At 40.0% G+C, this 17,423-nt stretch overlaps 1 protein-coding gene across 1 annotated transcript in view; it reads left to right on the top strand.

Moving 5' to 3' along the window:
* The first annotated feature begins 1,325 nt into the window (after positions 1–1,325).
* Positions 1,326–17,423, top strand: part of crabp1a (cellular retinoic acid binding protein 1a) — a 29,050-nt gene continuing 12,952 nt past the window's right edge. Inside the window, exons 1-2 of the mRNA XM_086149083.1 lie at positions 1,326–1,600; positions 7,042–7,220. Of these exons, the coding sequence (XP_086005209.1) occupies positions 1,531–1,600; positions 7,042–7,220 (249 nt within the window). The 5' untranslated portion in view covers positions 1,326–1,530. The remainder of the gene's footprint in view (positions 1,601–7,041; positions 7,221–17,423) is intronic.

Raw genomic sequence — 17,423 nt, 5'->3', positions numbered from 1 at the left:
TGACTATTCACCCTCAAATCAACATGGCATAAAGACTTAAAAAGAAATCTGGGCAATCAATGGTCTTCAATGAACGTCTGCATGTTTTCGGACTGCTTTTGGTAGAAATGTAATAAAAGAGGTGCACAATTTAAGAATTCATTTCCTAGAATGTGAGAAGGAAATTGCAAAGAGTGGATCTCTACTGTGCCACAAATGAGAGCAGGAAAGCAGGAACAACCGCAAGCATGAAGAATGAATCACATCGTGCTTCAATTGATGCCCAAACGCCTGATTGAAATTGAATATTAATGAAAATGAATGAATTAATTAAAAGTTAATGAATTGCTAAATTCATTATTGATTTTTACATTTTATTGTAACATAACGTTATTACTATAGGTCGACTCGCAACGTTATTACTATAGGTATTTATCTTAATTCATTTTAATTTAACATAATTACATTCTTATATATATAATTTTCATTTTATTTTATTGTATTTCATTTTAAAATAATTTCATTATTATATACATTATTTTTATTTCACTTTATTTTATTTGAACAAAATTTAAGTATTATATATATTATTTTCATTTGATTTCATTTTCACATAATTTCATTATTATATATGTTGTTTTTATTCCACGATATTTTATTTGAACAAAATTTCACTATTATAGATATTATTTTAATTTTATTTTATCTAAACAAAATTTCAGCATTATATATATTATTTATAAATATAATTTATATTTATAAATATATAAAAATATATTTTTATATATTTATTTCGTGTATTTGCAAGTGTATCTGAAGTGCCTATGTCCTCTATTGTAAGTCGCTTTGGATAAAAGCGACTGCCAAATGTAATGTAATGTAATTATTTTCATTTTACTTTATTTTCACATGATTTCATTCTTAAAATTTTATTTTATTTTTTTTTTAATTTAATTTTATTTTATTTAACATCGTATCATTATTATGTTATTTTATTATTCAGGTATTTACTATTGTTTACCAATTAATGAATTATCAGTGCATGGAGCAAGAGGCAGAGCGATTGTCCCCGGAACCGAAACACTCCCGGTTCGAATCCTGTCTCGTCGAAGACCCTGCGAACTCGTGGTTAAAAATGCAGAGGACGGATTTATAAATAATCCCAATAAAGATTTTTTTTCCGTCAAAGGATGCCACTCTGTCCGAAAGGGCCAAACGAAGCTCTATAAACACGACCCGACGCGTCGGCCTCCCTCTCCTGTATTAACGGGACAAAGGTTTTCCCCGGGAGGAGGGTGGGGGCTCCCCCGCATTTAAAAACGAAATCCATAAGGCGGCCGAGGACGAGAATCGCAGCCGCGGCTCATCAGGAAGCAGGGGAGCGTCGAGCGTCCGTCTGACAAAAACCCCCTCCGGGTGAGAGAGAGTCAAAGGGAGGCGGGAGGAGGAGGAGGAGGAAAGAGACGGCGGAACGGCACCGGGGGAAGCAGAGCCTTCAGAGCGTTGAACAGGTCCTTTTTCTGCAGCGTCGCGCTCACATCCTCAGCAGTCATGCCCAACTTTGCCGGCATCTGGAAGATGAAGAAGAGCGAGAATTTCGACGAACTTCTCAAAGCCCTGGGTACGTACGCCGGCTTCTCTTCTCCCGCCGTCGCCCTCCTCTTCCACTCCTTCCCTCCTCCGGCACGAGGCTGACCGGGTGCCCATGTAGAAAAAAAAGGGGGGATTAAAAAGATGCCAAAAAGAAGGAAAACGGGGCCGAGATGCCGCCGGATCCTCCGAGATATGAAAAAACGCCGGATGCTGAATTCCGGCCGGCACAGAAGTGTTATTGTTACCGGGGGGGGGGGACGTGAAGAAGAGGAGGGGTGCAGGAGGAGAAGGGGTGGCGGGGCGTTATTCATGTTAAGGATTTAAGTAGGCCAGGCATTTCAGTGCCTTTTTTCATCTGTCTTTCACTCTGTTTTAGTTTTAACTGATGATCGCCGCGCCGGGAGGTTTGGACCGGTGTTAAACTGGGTCATTGGATTCTCTTTTGCGCTGTTTTTGTCACGCTGTGAAGGGTGGGTGGAGGTGGTGGTGGTGGTGGGGGGGCGGGTCGCCGTCCCGGGGCAGGGCGGAAAAAAAAAAAAAAAAAAAAAAAGAGACAAAAAGCAAAACAAAAAAAACAAAACAAATCAAAAAAAAAAAAACCTCAACTTCCAATTTTTTTTTTTTTTTTTTTTTTTCACGCCGGTGGATGGACGGGGTCGGAGGTCGCCGTCCCGGGGCAGGGCGGAAAAAAAGAAAAAAAGAAAAAAAAGAGACAAAAAGCAAACCAAAAAAAACAAAACAAACAAAAAAAAAACTCGACTTCCAATTTTTTTTTTTTTTTTTTTTTCACGCCGGTGGATGGATGGGGTGGGAGGTCACCGTCTCGGGGCAGGGCAGGAAAAAAAGAAGAAAAGAGGCAAAATGCAAAAAAACAGAAAAAAAAAACTCCACTTCCAATGTTTTTTTTGTTTTTTTTCAGGCAGGTGGGTGGACAGGGTGGGAGGTTGCTGGGCGGAAAGAAAAAAAAAAAAAGACAAAATGCAAAAAAAACAAAAAAAAAACAAAAAAAACCTCAACTTCCAATGTTTTTTTTTTTTTTTTTTTTTACGCCAGTGGTTGGACAGGGTGGGAGGTTGCTGGGCGGAAAGAAAAAAAAAAAAGACAAAATGCAAAAAAAAAAACCCAAAAAAACCTCAACTTCTAATGTTTTTTTTTTAACACTTTTTATGCAGAATATTCTGCATTCGTGCAGGACAAACTGCCAGATATGCACTATAAATATTCTTGGTATTTTCATTCATTCATGAAACCGAAAAGCGATGCTTTGAAACGGGCAAAAAAAAAAAAAAAAAAGACAAAATGCGAAAAAAAAACAAAAAAAGAAACCTCAACTTCCAATGTTTTTTTTTTTTTTTTTTTTTAACACTTTTTATGCAGAATATTCTGCACTCGTGCACAAATAGGCGCTTTGAATATTCCCGGTAACGCGATGCTTTGAAACAGGGCTTTAGGACAGGTGTAAACTCATTGAGCGGATATTTTGAAGTGTAATCCATTCATCCATTCGTGATCCGTGCTGCTTATCCTGCACAGGAGGCGGGGCCACGGGGACGATCACGGCCGTGATTGGCCGAGAGGCGGCGTCGCAGTCAACCTGTCAATCACAGGGCCGCGTATAGCGACGTACAAACGTTCACCCTCTCATTCACACGTCAAATAGATACAAAAAATATAATAAAAAATAAAAATATAAACATGCAACCGTTCACTCGTTCACTCAAAAAGTCGTGGGAAAATTCATTCACGCATCTAAAGACAAGACGTCCATTCATTCACTCATTCACGCTTCAAAAAATAGGAAAATAGGAAAATTCACCCTCTCATTAAAGCAGTTGTCAAATATAAACATGCAACCATTCACTCATTCATTCATTCACACGTCCAAGAGTTATTTTCATTTTTTCACAAAAGTATTCAAAAGTCATATAGGGACGTAGAAAACATTCACCCTCTCATTCACGCGTCAAAACGATTAAAAAAAAATCGGCAAATATACAGGACTGTCTCCGAAAATTAGAATATTGTGATAAAGTTCTTTATCTTCTGTAATGCAATTACAAAAAACAAAAAATGTCATACATTCTGGATTCATTATGAATCAACTAATATATTGCAAGCGTTTTATTATTTTATCATTACATCTTAAGAAAACTCAAAAATCCTATCTCGAAATATTAGAATATTATGAAAAAGTTTTTTTTTTTTTTTTTTAAATTGCATTACAGAAGAACTTTATCACAATATTCTAATTTTATGAGACAGACGTGCACCCATTCACTCATTCATTCACACATCTAAATCCTACTTTTTTTTTTCTTAAATTAAAAATCATGTTATATAACATTACTGGAATTTCTCACTGAGACGGCTAATTATTGCTCGACATGAATCCGACGGAGGACTTCATAAATTAGCATAAACACACAAAACAATGGATGCAAGTTTTCTAAAATGCGGAAGGAATAGGGAACGGATTGAATCGTGCAAAGTAATCAAATTACTTTCTTGGAATTTGAGGTTAAAGTGCGAGCAAATGGAAACAGCGCAGCGAAGAAAAGGTACTTGCGGGGTGAAGTAAAGGTTGGGTGCGTTTATTTTTACCCATAAATCTATTAAAACCCGCTTATTATTACTAACGCTAGATTAGCAGGAGTCCTTTTTTTTAACGCCGACCAATCTGGTGCTGGAAACCGTTCACATCCCGGCGCAGGGGAAAAGATTTCGGGATTGTTTTTGCAACAGAGAGACAAAAAAAAACTTAAGACTCAAGGGTGCAAAAAAAAAAAAAAAGCATATTAATATTAAACAGCATCTGTGCTTCTAATTCCATGAATAAGCTCCTACGTGCCGTTCAAATCTGCATTCAAGCGTGGATTAACCACCGCTAGGCCGTGTGAACCGGTTTGTACGGAAAAAAAACAAAACAAAACGGATAAATACAAAAAAAAAAGGCGAAGACGCACTTCGGCGAAGATTTGAGGTCGTTTTTGGTTCCCTGTAAGTTTTCCCGCTGATTCCCTTGCAATGCGAAAATTTCATGACATATTTTCAAAGTGGGAATCATTCATTCATTCATTCATTCATTCATTCATTCATTCATTCATTCATTCATTCATTCATTCATTCATTCGTTCGTTCATTCGTTCGGTTGTTTGTGATCTATACTGCTTATCCTGCATTCAGGGCAGCATGAGGAGAGACATACAACCATTCACCCTCTCATTCACATGTCCAATAAACGTAATTCACCCTCTCATTCACATGTCATATAGAGACGGATAATATTCACCCTCTCATTCACAAGCCCTATCGATGTCGTTCACCCTCTCATTTACATGTCCAATAGACACGACCATTACAACCATTCACCCTGTCATTCACATGTCATACAGGGACATGGACCAGTTCAGTCACTCATTCACGTGTCCAATGGACATACAGTCATTTATCCTCTCATTCCCACACCATATAAAGATAGACAATCATTCACCCTCTCATTCACATGTCCAGTGGACGTAATTCACCCTCTCATTCGCATGTCTAATAGGCACCCAACCATTCACCCTGTCATTCGCATGTCATATAGAGACATAGAACCATTCATCCTCTCATTCACAGATCATATGAAGACACACAATCATTCACCCTCTCATTCACACGTCCAATAGACACAACCATTACAACCATTCACCCTGTCATTCACATATCATACAGAGACATAGACCCATTCATCCTCTCATTCACATGTCCAGTGGACATACTGTCATTCATCCTCTCATTCACATGTCATATAGAGACATAGACCCATTCACTCACTCATTCATGCGTCCTATTGACATACCGCCATTCACCCTCTCATTCACATGTCAAGTGGACATACAGTCATTCGTCCTCTCATTCACATGTCATATAGAGACAGATAATATTCACCCTCTCATTCATATGTCTAATAGACACACAACCATTCACCCTGTCATTCACATGTCATACAGAGACATAGACCCATTCACTCACTCATTCACATGTCCAGTGGACATACCGTCATTCACCCTCTCATTCATGTATAGAGACATTGAGCCGTTAGCCCTGTCTAAGGCCCCCCGTTGGAATCCAACCAGGGACCCTTTTTTTCCCCAGCGTGCCGTCTCGGAGCAAACATCTAAACGGCGTTTCCAAAGAAAGACCAAGCCACGACAGGCTGAGGGTCTCCGTCTTTCCGCTAAACCCGGATGCTTTATGTCTTCCTTCTCTTCTGGTGTCAACGCGAGCGTCTCCTCGGCCACATGCGCTCGGGCAGATCGCTTGTTGGCGCTTACGTAAGACCTCGGCCCGTCCGGAGCGGATTCCATCGCCGCGGGGCCGCCGCTTTCCATCAGCGTCTCCGTAATTATCTGGGGGAAGAAGGGGGGGGGGGGGGGACCCTGTGGCGGGACGGTTGGATGGGAACATGCTGGGCCTGCAGAGCTGTACCCAAATATCAGGCTCCAGAATTGAGCGCAGGCATGTGCTAAAAGGGGTTAGCTTGAAATTCGGCGCCGCCTCTTTTGCTAACGGGACCCCAGAGCGTGAACGCCGACGGCGTCTGAGTCCAAAGGGAGCCCTGTCACAGTTATATGGTTGTTATTGTTATTTTAGCGTCAAATTAGCCATAGCCAAATTAGCTTCATCCATATTTAATTCTGTAAAAACACCGAATCCCCCAGCTCATGGGTGGAGTCCTGTCGTTCTGATACGTTTTTATGTTTCAGCCGAGCGACACCGGAGCTGGGAGGATTCCTCCAAACTGGCTCTCTGGTGGAAATCAAGCTTTTGGGAAATATCAAATTCGGGGGAATACCTCACTTCTCCCCCTTTTAACGGAATAAGCCGGGAATGAAAAGGTTTATAGGATAGTTGTCATAACAATCTTGACCGCGGGGAATCAAAAAACATTAAATAATTTCAACCCAGGTTGGGAAATATCGCTCAGGGAATCTCACAGAGGTTCAGTCGATGTAAAGAGGTGGTGAAGCGACGCCGAATTTGAGCTCTGACTCGCCTGATCGGACGAAACCAACGTAAATCGTCGACGATTATCTGGGGCTCGGACCTCGGGCGGATCCTGGTTCAGCGACGGCGGCCTTCTGCCTCGACTGGTTGACAGCAAAAGGGGTTTGAGGGTTGGGAAGGAGCTTTTACTAATAATAGCTTAGCGCTAACAGCTACATGCTAATAGCTAGCATGATGCAAAAATAGATTTAAATGATACCAAACAATGGTGGACGCACTGCATTAGATCAAGCCGCACCCCTCGGGAAGTAATGCATGATGGGATATCCCTTAGCAGAGTTAGCTGATGGTCGCAAAGCTAAACGCTAGCCTGATGCTAACGCTTTTTTTTTTTTTTTTTTTTTTTTTTTTTTGGCTCATTCCTTAAAAACATGTTATTTTGGGGTTTTTGATCGTAACTGACGCGGACTCTCCTGTCAGGGGTGAACGCCATGCTGAGGAAGGTTGCCGTGGCGGCGGCCTCCAACCCCCACGTGGAGATCCGTCAAGACGGCGAGCAGTTCTACATCAAAACCTCCACCAGCGTGCGCACCACCGAGATCAACTTCCACATCGGGGAGGAGTTCGACGAGGAGACGGTGGACGGACGAAAGTGCAAGGTAAAGACTGTCATCCTCTAAGATCGGAGACGTTTTTTGGCAAAAGTAAACAGGAAGTACTTGTTTGAGGACTTGGTGTCTCCAGGAACCGCTTCGGGTCACCGGGAAATGGCTACTTTTTGGACGCGCTCAAGCACATCGATTCCCAAATATCTGATACAATTCTCGTCGAAATGTTCTCGTCGTGGCAACCAAACTTGAATTTCAAGAAATTATAAAAATTCAAGTTAAGAATTCACCGTGACCTGGATGACCGCGAACCTCCACAGAAGTGCTGTAACAATTAAAAAAAAAAAAAAAAAAAAAAAAAAAAAAATCCATTCTGAACAAACTGGATAATTTTCTAATTTTCAAAAATTTTGTAGTCATAATAATTAAGAAAATAATAATATTGAATCAGTTTGTTGATTTCTAAATTGCTAGAAATAAAAAGAGAACCTAGAATATAACACGACATGTAACATTTTATTTTTTTTTGCCTTCATGCTATGTATAAACGAAATATGTGTTGCATTTTTTTTTTTTTTAATCGATGAAGAGCTACAGAGAAAATTACATTTATGAGTGCAACAAAACATTTTGAACTCCGAAAAAAAGAGGTTGAAGGTTACTTTTTATCAAAATAAACAGAACTTAAATAATCAAACCAAAAACGCCGTCCTCTGTGTGTGCTGTCATACTTTAACAGGCGGCACAAAAATATTTGAACATTTTTCTTTAGATGTTACAAGATCGCCATCGTCTTCAAATTTAAAATGACATTTCAAAAAAAGGAACATTTTAATTAAATACTCACTATATTAAATTATTTTCAAAAACCACAAGGAGCTGCATCAGAGAGTTCTAAGAGCTGCAGATTGCCGACCGGTAGATCGGTGTACAAACGGCCCTGATCGCCAACAAATCGGTTTTTGATAAATTTGGAATTGAGCTGCGAACAAGCCTCTGTGAACGAACACACGACCGAACAAACACAAGGGCTTTCCGCGTTGTGTACATGGTTTATTGTTGCTTTTTTTTGTTGCTTTTTGTCAGAAAGCTGGGCTTCAGTATGCCTCCTCTCTCATTCAGTTGTTGATTATTGTATGAGGAGATCTGGAGTGGCAGAGAAGTATGCTAGAGTGGTGCAGGACATGTATGCTCGCTGTGAGACACTGGTACGGTGTGCTGTAGGGGTAACAGAGAAGTTCAAGGTGGAGGTGGGACTCCATCAGGGATCAGCTCTGAGCCCCTTCTTGTTCGCAATGGTGATGGACAGGCTGACAGATGAGGTTAGACAGGAATCTCCATGGACCATGATGTTTGCGGATGACATTGTGATCTGTAGTGAGAGCAGAAAACAGGTAGAGGAACATCTAGAGAGGTGGAGGTATGCTCTGGAAAGGAGAGGAATGAAAGTTAGTCGCAGCAAGACAGAATATATGTGTGTGAATGAGGGGAACTCGGGTGGAACGGTGAGGCTACAGGGAGTGGAGATCAAGAAGCTGGAGGTACTTGGGGTCAACAGTCCAGAGCATCGGAGAGTGTGGAAAAGAGATGAAGAGACGGGTTCGAGAAAAGTGTCAGGGAAATAGGGAGCCAAAAAACCCTTTTGAAATTTAAAATGAATTAACATGGCGTATTACTTTTTTTTTTCTTTGCCTTTATGCTTACGTATTAACAGAGCGCGTTGTATTTTTTTTTTCAAATCGATGAACAACTACAGAAAAAATTTCTGCACGCAACCAAATATTTTGAACTCAATGTCTATTTGACTCCTTCTTGTATTTATAAAAAAAAAAATTAAAAAAAAAGCCAAACTTAAATGATCCACCGGCAGCGAACCCCAAAAAAATGCCGTCTACTGTCGTGACAAAAATATTTGAATACGTTGTATTTAGATGTCACAAGATCGTCACCCTCCAGTTTAAAATAAAACTAAAATAAAAATACATTTTAATGAAATACTCGAGGCTCCGCGAAGCGAGGCTGCATTGGTATCATCGTCACGTCGGTGCGTCTCGATCGGAATGGATGAGATCTTCTTCGCCAACGTCTGCGGGCCTCGAGGGGGATCCGGATTTTGGGAAACGTCTAAAACCAGCTTTTGATGCTCGCCAGTTGAGGTTTAGATAAATTCATCAAACGGACGGACGTGACATCGGCGGTGAAGGACGTCTAGCAGGAGAAGCGGAGAAGATAACGAATGAGTAGAAGCAACCCTGAATACGGAAACAGGAAGCACGAATTTCCCGCAGGACAGTTAATTCACGTGCGCGTGTGCATGTTAGCGGCTGGGAACGGGCAAAAAACAAAAAAAAAAATTAGAAAATAAAAAAAATTGAATTTTAATGATATACCTTGAGTATAACTTACATGAAAATGAATGATACCATTTTTTGTATCACAACCTGCTGTTATTCAGTGATATTAATTCCTACATACCTATATGCATACATGCATACCCATATATGTGCATATGTACATGCAAACATATATACTGTATGTACGTACATTCATGCAGTCATTCCATACATACACACAAACACATGCCTACCCACATATGTGTATATATATATATGTATACATACATATGTACATACATGCATGCATGCATGCATTCATACATACATACTGAACATAAATACCCACAACATGTATGTATGTATGCACATGCATACTCACATACATGCATACATGCCTGCAAACGTACATATATATTCACATGCTGTGTATACATGCACACATACATATCTGCAAATTCACATACATACATACTCACATACTTTACATACATAGCAACAAACATACATACATACATGCATACATGCATACTCACATACATAGATACATGCATGCAAACATAAATACAGACGGATGTACATGCATTCATACATACATGCATACATATGTACTCACACACTGTGCATAAATACAGACATACATATCCACAGACATACATGCAAATTCACAAACATACATACATACATACATACATGCATACATACATACATACATACATACATACATGCATACATCCATACTCACACACATACATCCATACTCACATACATAGATACATGCATGCAAACATACATATGTATGATGTACATGCGTTCATACATACACATATATACTCATACTCACATACTTCATATTGTGCCAACCAACCACACCAACCAACATATATGAAAATTCACATACATACTCACATATGTGCATGCCTACATACATACATGCAAACATTTCCACAAACACACACAAATACCCACATGTGTACGCACATATATACATGCGCATGTATATCCATACACATTCATGTATGCATGTATATATATATATATACTGTGCAGACACATACATATACATACATACATACATATTCATACATACATGCATACGTACTCACATATATACATACATGCACACACATACAGATATGCAGATATATTCATTCATATACATGTACTTGCATATATACATACATATATATTCACATATTGTGCATACATGCATACATATACACAACATATATGCAAATTCACATACATACATACTCAATACATACATGCATACTTACTCACATATATACATACGTGCACACACATACAGATATGCAGATATATTCATTCATATGCATGTACATACATACATACATGCATATATACATACATATATATTCACATGCATACATATCCACGAACATATATGCAAATTCGCATACATACATACTCACATAAGTGCATATATACATGTGTGCATGTCTATATACACCTTAATTGTGACTGATGTGCGATTAAGGTGCTGTTGTGGAAAAACACTGAGCAAAAAAAAAACTTATTCTTTAAAATTGTATTATTTCAAAACCTTTTTTTTTCTTTAAACCTAGTATCTCATTCCTGCTGCACAAAGAAGAGAATCAGGGCTTCAGGACGGAAGAATTCGGCGACAAAGGCTCGAAGCGAAAGCGCTCAGAAGACGCGTTTTGTTTTTACGCAACGGCGAAAAGCATAGCTCAGCTTTCTGCAGACGCCGCGACGCCGCCATCGTAGGAGCTTTGTCACGCGAAGGAGCGTACAAACATTCCCATCGAAACAACATTTCTTTCTGTTTTGGCTCCACCTGGAGAAAACCTAAATTTCGGACACAATGAGCTCAGTCAGGATTCCGACCGAATTTCCAACGAGGTCCGGCGAGGGACGCGACGTTCCGCCGCTTCTTCCAGGTCGTTATTCAATTCTCGCTCATTGTGCGAGTCGATCAAGACAAACTAAGTTAGCGAAAGACGGGAAATACGGTCTTATCTTGTGAGACCGTTCAAGAGCGCCAACGATGGGTTCAGCTACGGGAAAGCTAGCTTTCGCTGCCGTGTGAAAACGTTCTGCTGCCGTCGTAGTTTGTCTTTTAATTCTCGGACAATTCGTTGGATGCTAACGTTAGCATTGTTAGCTCCACTTTGGTGTAGCCTGGTAATCGATGCTGCCTTATAACGTATTCGCCTTCTCATTTATCTTGAAACGTCCTTCCATCTGCAGCAACTTTTCTCTTCCTGGACATTTAGGGATCATTTGTATTCCTTAATTCCACTTGTCGATGTTGTGGATACACTGGGATCTAATGGCTGGATGATGTCACATGATCAGCATGAATAACGGGAAATGTAGTTCATGGCGAATGCACGCGTTTGATGTATTTATTTTAAGACGATCAGAACTTTACGATGTTCAGGTGGGACACATATAATGACATTTGACGCCGTTCACTCGGTCATTCACACGTCATCTGGAGACGCACTGTCATTCAGATGTCACACACACATACAAACATTCACTCTTGCTAACGTGTCATCTAAGACGTACAACCATTCACCTTCTCATTCGTTCATCTATAGAGGCATACAACAAATGTTTACTTTACTTTTTATATAACTCATTTGGCCAATCGATAGCATCGATGCATTCATTCATTTTTTTGTGTTTTTTTTTTTTTTTTGCCGTTTGCGCTCTCCCGCAATAATGTACCAATCCCTTTTCGTTTTTGTATAATTCCAACAGCAGTGATATGACTTTCCTGCCGAATGTATTGCTTGAGGTCGTCCAGCTAGTCTATATTTTTCTCGCTAACTCGCTAACTACTTTAGCGTCGCTGCATGTTTTTCAGAGCAGCACCTTTCTCACTGGAAAATGAAAAAAATCTCACCGCTTGTTCTTAAATTTGCACGTACTCCGACAGCCGTTCCAACTTAAAAGAACCAGATTTATTTTATTTTTACTTTGGTTTAATGAGTGGACGTATCACGTGCACCGGCCGCTCGTTTCGCCATAATCAGGGGTTAGCGTGTTAGCATTAGCGTCACTAGCGTAATTGCATCTTATCTGGACAGGCTGGACACCTGTTTGTACAGAAAAAAATATTATAAGTTAAAAAAATGTGTCATTCACCCTCTCATTCATTCATCTATAGAGATAATTAACCACAAAAAGGGAACGGCCGGACGGAACACCAACACCAGAAGCTCCACGGACACTTTTACGGGTTAAATATCCGGGGAAAGCCTGCGTTACGTAACACGGGTCGCACGCGAAACAACGTTTTCCACTTTTACTCTGCTTTGTTTCGGGAGGGAAAAATGATGATTCGATTTCCAGCGAGGTGAAAGATTCAGCGGATCGTTCCGTGTTTGCATTTATAAAGCGTTCGAAACAAGAGCTGCGGCATTTAATCGCAAATGTTTTACGCTCGTATTAAAAAAAAACGCGTAACAATTAGAGAATGAACGGTTCTGGATTTTTCTTTCTATAAGACACATGAATGAGAGAGTGAATATTTATCTGTCGCTATCTGACGTGTGAATGAATGAGTGAATTGTTTGTTTCTGTGACACGTGAATGTTTATCGGCCTCTATGACACGCTAATGAGGGAGTGAAAGGATGAATATGTGCAAATGAAAGGATGAACATTTACATTTCTATATGACACTTGAATGAATGAGTGAATGCTTGTGAACGTGTGAATGTCGATTCGTCTCTTTACGACGCGAACGAGGGAGCGAATAGTCCCGTGTCCCAATGGGATTCGTGAATGAATGAGTGAATGCTTACAGGTCTCCGTATCATGTAAATCAAGGGTGGGCACACGTTTTGGCTCAGGGGACGCATTGACTTTTAAAATTTGACAGACGGGCCGGGTCAGCACAAGATACATATAAAAAAAAAAAATGTAAAAAACGCATTCGTTAACCGTACACATCGGACTCATCCGACATTTGTTTTGAACAGCTTGATTTTGAAGTCTCTGACGTTTGCTTGCATTTCATGCACAAACCAGTTTTTCCCTTGTAGCTTCACGTCCAGCTCATTCATGTGTGTCAGTAAATCCACAGTAAAAGCTAATCAGCTAAGCTAAGTTAAGAGCTAATCTAAGAGCTAAGCTAAGCTAAGATAAGAGCTAATCTAAGAGCTAATCTGTGTGATTCAGCTCTGGAAAACTCTAAAGTGTTCTCAAGTAGCTGCCAAAATGAAATAAGGTGAATAAAAGGGTGAATGTTTACCGCTCTATGATAAGACAAATGAAAGAGTGAATGGTTGCATGCTATGCTAATGAACAAGTGAATTTATATTGGTCTCCATATAGTGGGAAATATGTCGAAATTTATGTATTCTTATTTTATATATATTTTACACTTTATACTTTTACACTTCACACTTTATTTATTTTTTCATGTATATTTTTAGCATGTCTTTTCCTCTAATTTCTTGTTCTCTAATCTAATCTCATATGACACGTGAATGAGAGGGTGAATGGTTGCATCTCTTTATGTCTTATGAATAAATGAATGTTTATTGGTCTCTTTATGACATGTGAATTAATTTGTATTTCTACATGAATCACGAATGAAAGGGTGATTAGTTTCATGTCTTTATGATTCCCGAATGAAAAAGTGAATGTTTATGAATGAGTGAATAATTAAATGTGTGTGAATGTTTACGTTTCTATATGACACGTGAATGATTGCACGTCTTCCTGTGATTCGTCACACCTGTCATAATGAAAAAAAAACAATAACGTAAGATTAATATTAACATTTTCCGCCGATCTGATTCATAATTGAATTTTCTGTATTATTCCAATCGTTTTTTTTTTTTAATGTTCTCAAGTACAAATCGCTGAATTCACGCATTTCCTGATCAAATGTACAAATATTTCTCAACATGTCGCCTATAGAATGCTTGCAGAAATATGTATTATAATATTATATACATTAGACCTTCTACAAGCTGTCTTTAGCCCAAACGTGTGACACAATTATTCTCGCTGATCGGAAAATAAACCGGAAAATAGAGAAAAGTCATGAGGTGAGGCAGGCAATTCCGTGCCTCACATCAATCAAAATCAAATCAATTTAGGATAAAATGAATAATATAACACAAATTTTGTTAATCGTCACAGGGGGCATTCTTTAGTCACATCAACATTAAAGGTATAGTGTCAATAAATATAAATATAAATAGAGACCAATTAGAAGACAATTTGAAGAAAAATAGCAAAAAGAGAACCACAAATAAATAGACAGCAGAGAGAACAACAACAACAACAACAAGGACCAGAATGGACAACAGAATGAGGAATAAAAGACAGTAAGGGTGAAAATAGACAACCAAAATGACAAGAAAAAGAGTGACAATAGCAATGACAAAAATAAAATAAACCAAACAAATATATTTTTAATTTAAAAAATAAAAATCCAAAAAATTAAATAAAAAAAATATAATTTTATAGATATATATCTCTCTCTATATATGTAATATATATATATTTTTTGCTTATTTGCATATATATATCTACATATATACATAAGCAAATAAAAGAAAACAAGGAGGCATTTACAAATTTATGTGCGTGGACTTCATAACAGAAATAAGGAAGGACCCCAAATTGTTTTCGGTTTATAAAAAAATGAGATGAGACTATCAGGATTAAAAAACTCTTTCGATTTCGCAGAATTTGTAAATATTCCCCGCAGTATTTTTAAAATAAATACAAACATATATTTTTCATCTAACTCTACCTTCCTTTTTTTTTTTTTTATGGCCTGAGCTACTTGTCGCAGCGTCGCCGTGACCTATTTATTCTCAGGAGGCAGCGAGGCCCCTCCTGTCTGAGGCCCCGGCGTGACGTCTCTCCACGCCGGGTCCAACCGGCCGCGTTGTCACCGCGCATTTGTCACATCGCTTTTGTTTGGGTTGGCGCCCCGACCTCGCGGCGCTTTTTCGTCGGGGTGCTCCGAAGACACCCGTCGGCCGGGGTTTAGGCGTTCGCGCCGCGCCTCACCTGTTGACAAGCGTCGACAATTCTGCAGACACTGGTTCAACCGGAGCCGATGAACAATTTCCATTTTCTCAACATTGAAACAGACGATGTATCGCGATGTTGATGCTCTCTGGACTCTTTGGAGTGCAGGGTGCTCTCCTAAGGCACCTTCTTCCACACTAGTGGTATCGGCCATTGTCTTTGGAGTAGTCTGGAGAAGACGGACAAGCTAGTTCCATCTCAGGGAGTCCCATGGAAGAGAGGTTGGTAGCTAAGCTATCACCTTGCAGAACTTTGTCCCCTTGCAGACGGCACTGAGCATGACACTCCGTGACTACGGTCATCTACTCACTTGGACACCATAGGAGTTACTCCTGCACTGCTGCCACTGCAAGTGATGCTGTTGTTGCTACTCGTCGACCACTTTGCACATTTTAATACTGTTTGTATATCGTCATATTGTCTGTGGAGGTTCTCAGTCATCCAGGTCATGGTGAATTCTTGTCGTGGTAACTGGACTTGTATGCCTTCACTTGCGATGTTTCAGCCCCCATTCCGGAGGCTGCTAGGGTTTTTGGTGGGTCTAGATTATGGGGGCTCGTTGTGTACTTGGAAGAGTTGGGCTTCTCGTTCGTTGGAACAACATAGCAATTCTGTGGGACTGCCTGGATTGGAATGTTGGTGAAGCTAAACAAAGGAAACCTGTTGGATCCCCGGTGAAAGTTACCGGGGGCTGCTTCTGGTGGTGGATCTTTCCTGGTTGTTTGGAGGGAGCAGAAAGTCCTGGTCCGTGTTTGCAAATCCGTCTTGGTGTTGATCCCTGTACGTTCTTGAAAGGTTGTGCCTGAGGTCATCGCTGGTTTTCTGTTCAGACAAAGATGGCTTCTTTGATTCCTCTCCGGAACCATCGACCTTCTCCGAATGGTCCTTGTCCTTCGGGTGTAGGTGGACCTTGGAGGCTTGTCCTTGGGCCGTCCGTTTGTGCAGAGGTTGTTTGGTCTCTCCAATGCAGACGTCATCACAATCCATTCTCTATCTTGTGACTGGGAGTTTTGTGCTTGGGGCGCACCAGTTTTTGCCCCATGGTGTTTGTCGAACACCCTTCGGAGTTCCTCCGAAACACCAGCGACACACGGTATGACGATGTTCTTTCGTTTGTTGATGTCTTCTGATATGGGGAAGGCCCAACTCTGGTAGCCACAGGAACTCGAGGCTTTCCCAATGTGTTGTACCTCGGTCCAGCTTCCTTCGGACGTTCTTGGCCCAGTGGAGTTCTGCTTACCCCGGTTTGTGCTCAAGGTGGTGATGTGAGTCGAAAAGTAGATACTGGTCTACTTTTATATTCGATTATGTGTGCAGTTGTATTGGGAAACTCCCCATAGCCTCTGGGATGAGGGGTAACGTGTGTCTTCAAGTGAAGACATACAAGTCCAGTTGCCAAGACAAGAAGAATTTCACAAGAATATTGTCAGATTGTTTAGGTGCAACTTGTTAATACAACTCCTACCTGTTTATATATTTTGTTAACACTTTTTATTCTCAGTTTTTTTTTAATTTTTGATCACTTTTCTTGCCCTCCCCCTCTGCGGAACGATACAAGGAATATTCTATTCTATTTAACTGTGTTTTTGAACGACGACAAAATAAAATTACCGATTGGTCGATTGTATGCGTGCTCTCGGATTACGAATCCGTATTCAGCTAAGAATTTTAAATTTATTTATTATGTCGTTATTTTGTATTTATTATGATTTATTTGTTGCTTTTTCGGGTGGCACGGAAAAAGCGCACAGCGGTCAGGGCTAAACCCCGGGAAAGAGATGTGCGTCAATGTTAATCCTGTAATTGACGCGAGACAACTTGCGAGTGTGTGTGTGTGGTGAGAGTGTGTGTGTGTGTGTGTGTGTGAGAGA

This window comes from Fistularia commersonii, chromosome 7 (genome assembly GCF_037954325.1).
Source record: "Fistularia commersonii isolate RoL2024-O1a breed Wild chromosome 7, RoL_Fcom_v1.0, whole genome shotgun sequence".
Taxonomy (NCBI): domain Eukaryota; kingdom Metazoa; phylum Chordata; class Actinopteri; order Syngnathiformes; family Fistulariidae; genus Fistularia; species Fistularia commersonii.
The sequence above is the reverse complement of the archived record's forward strand: the minus strand, read 5'-3'. Positions and strand labels throughout refer to the sequence as shown.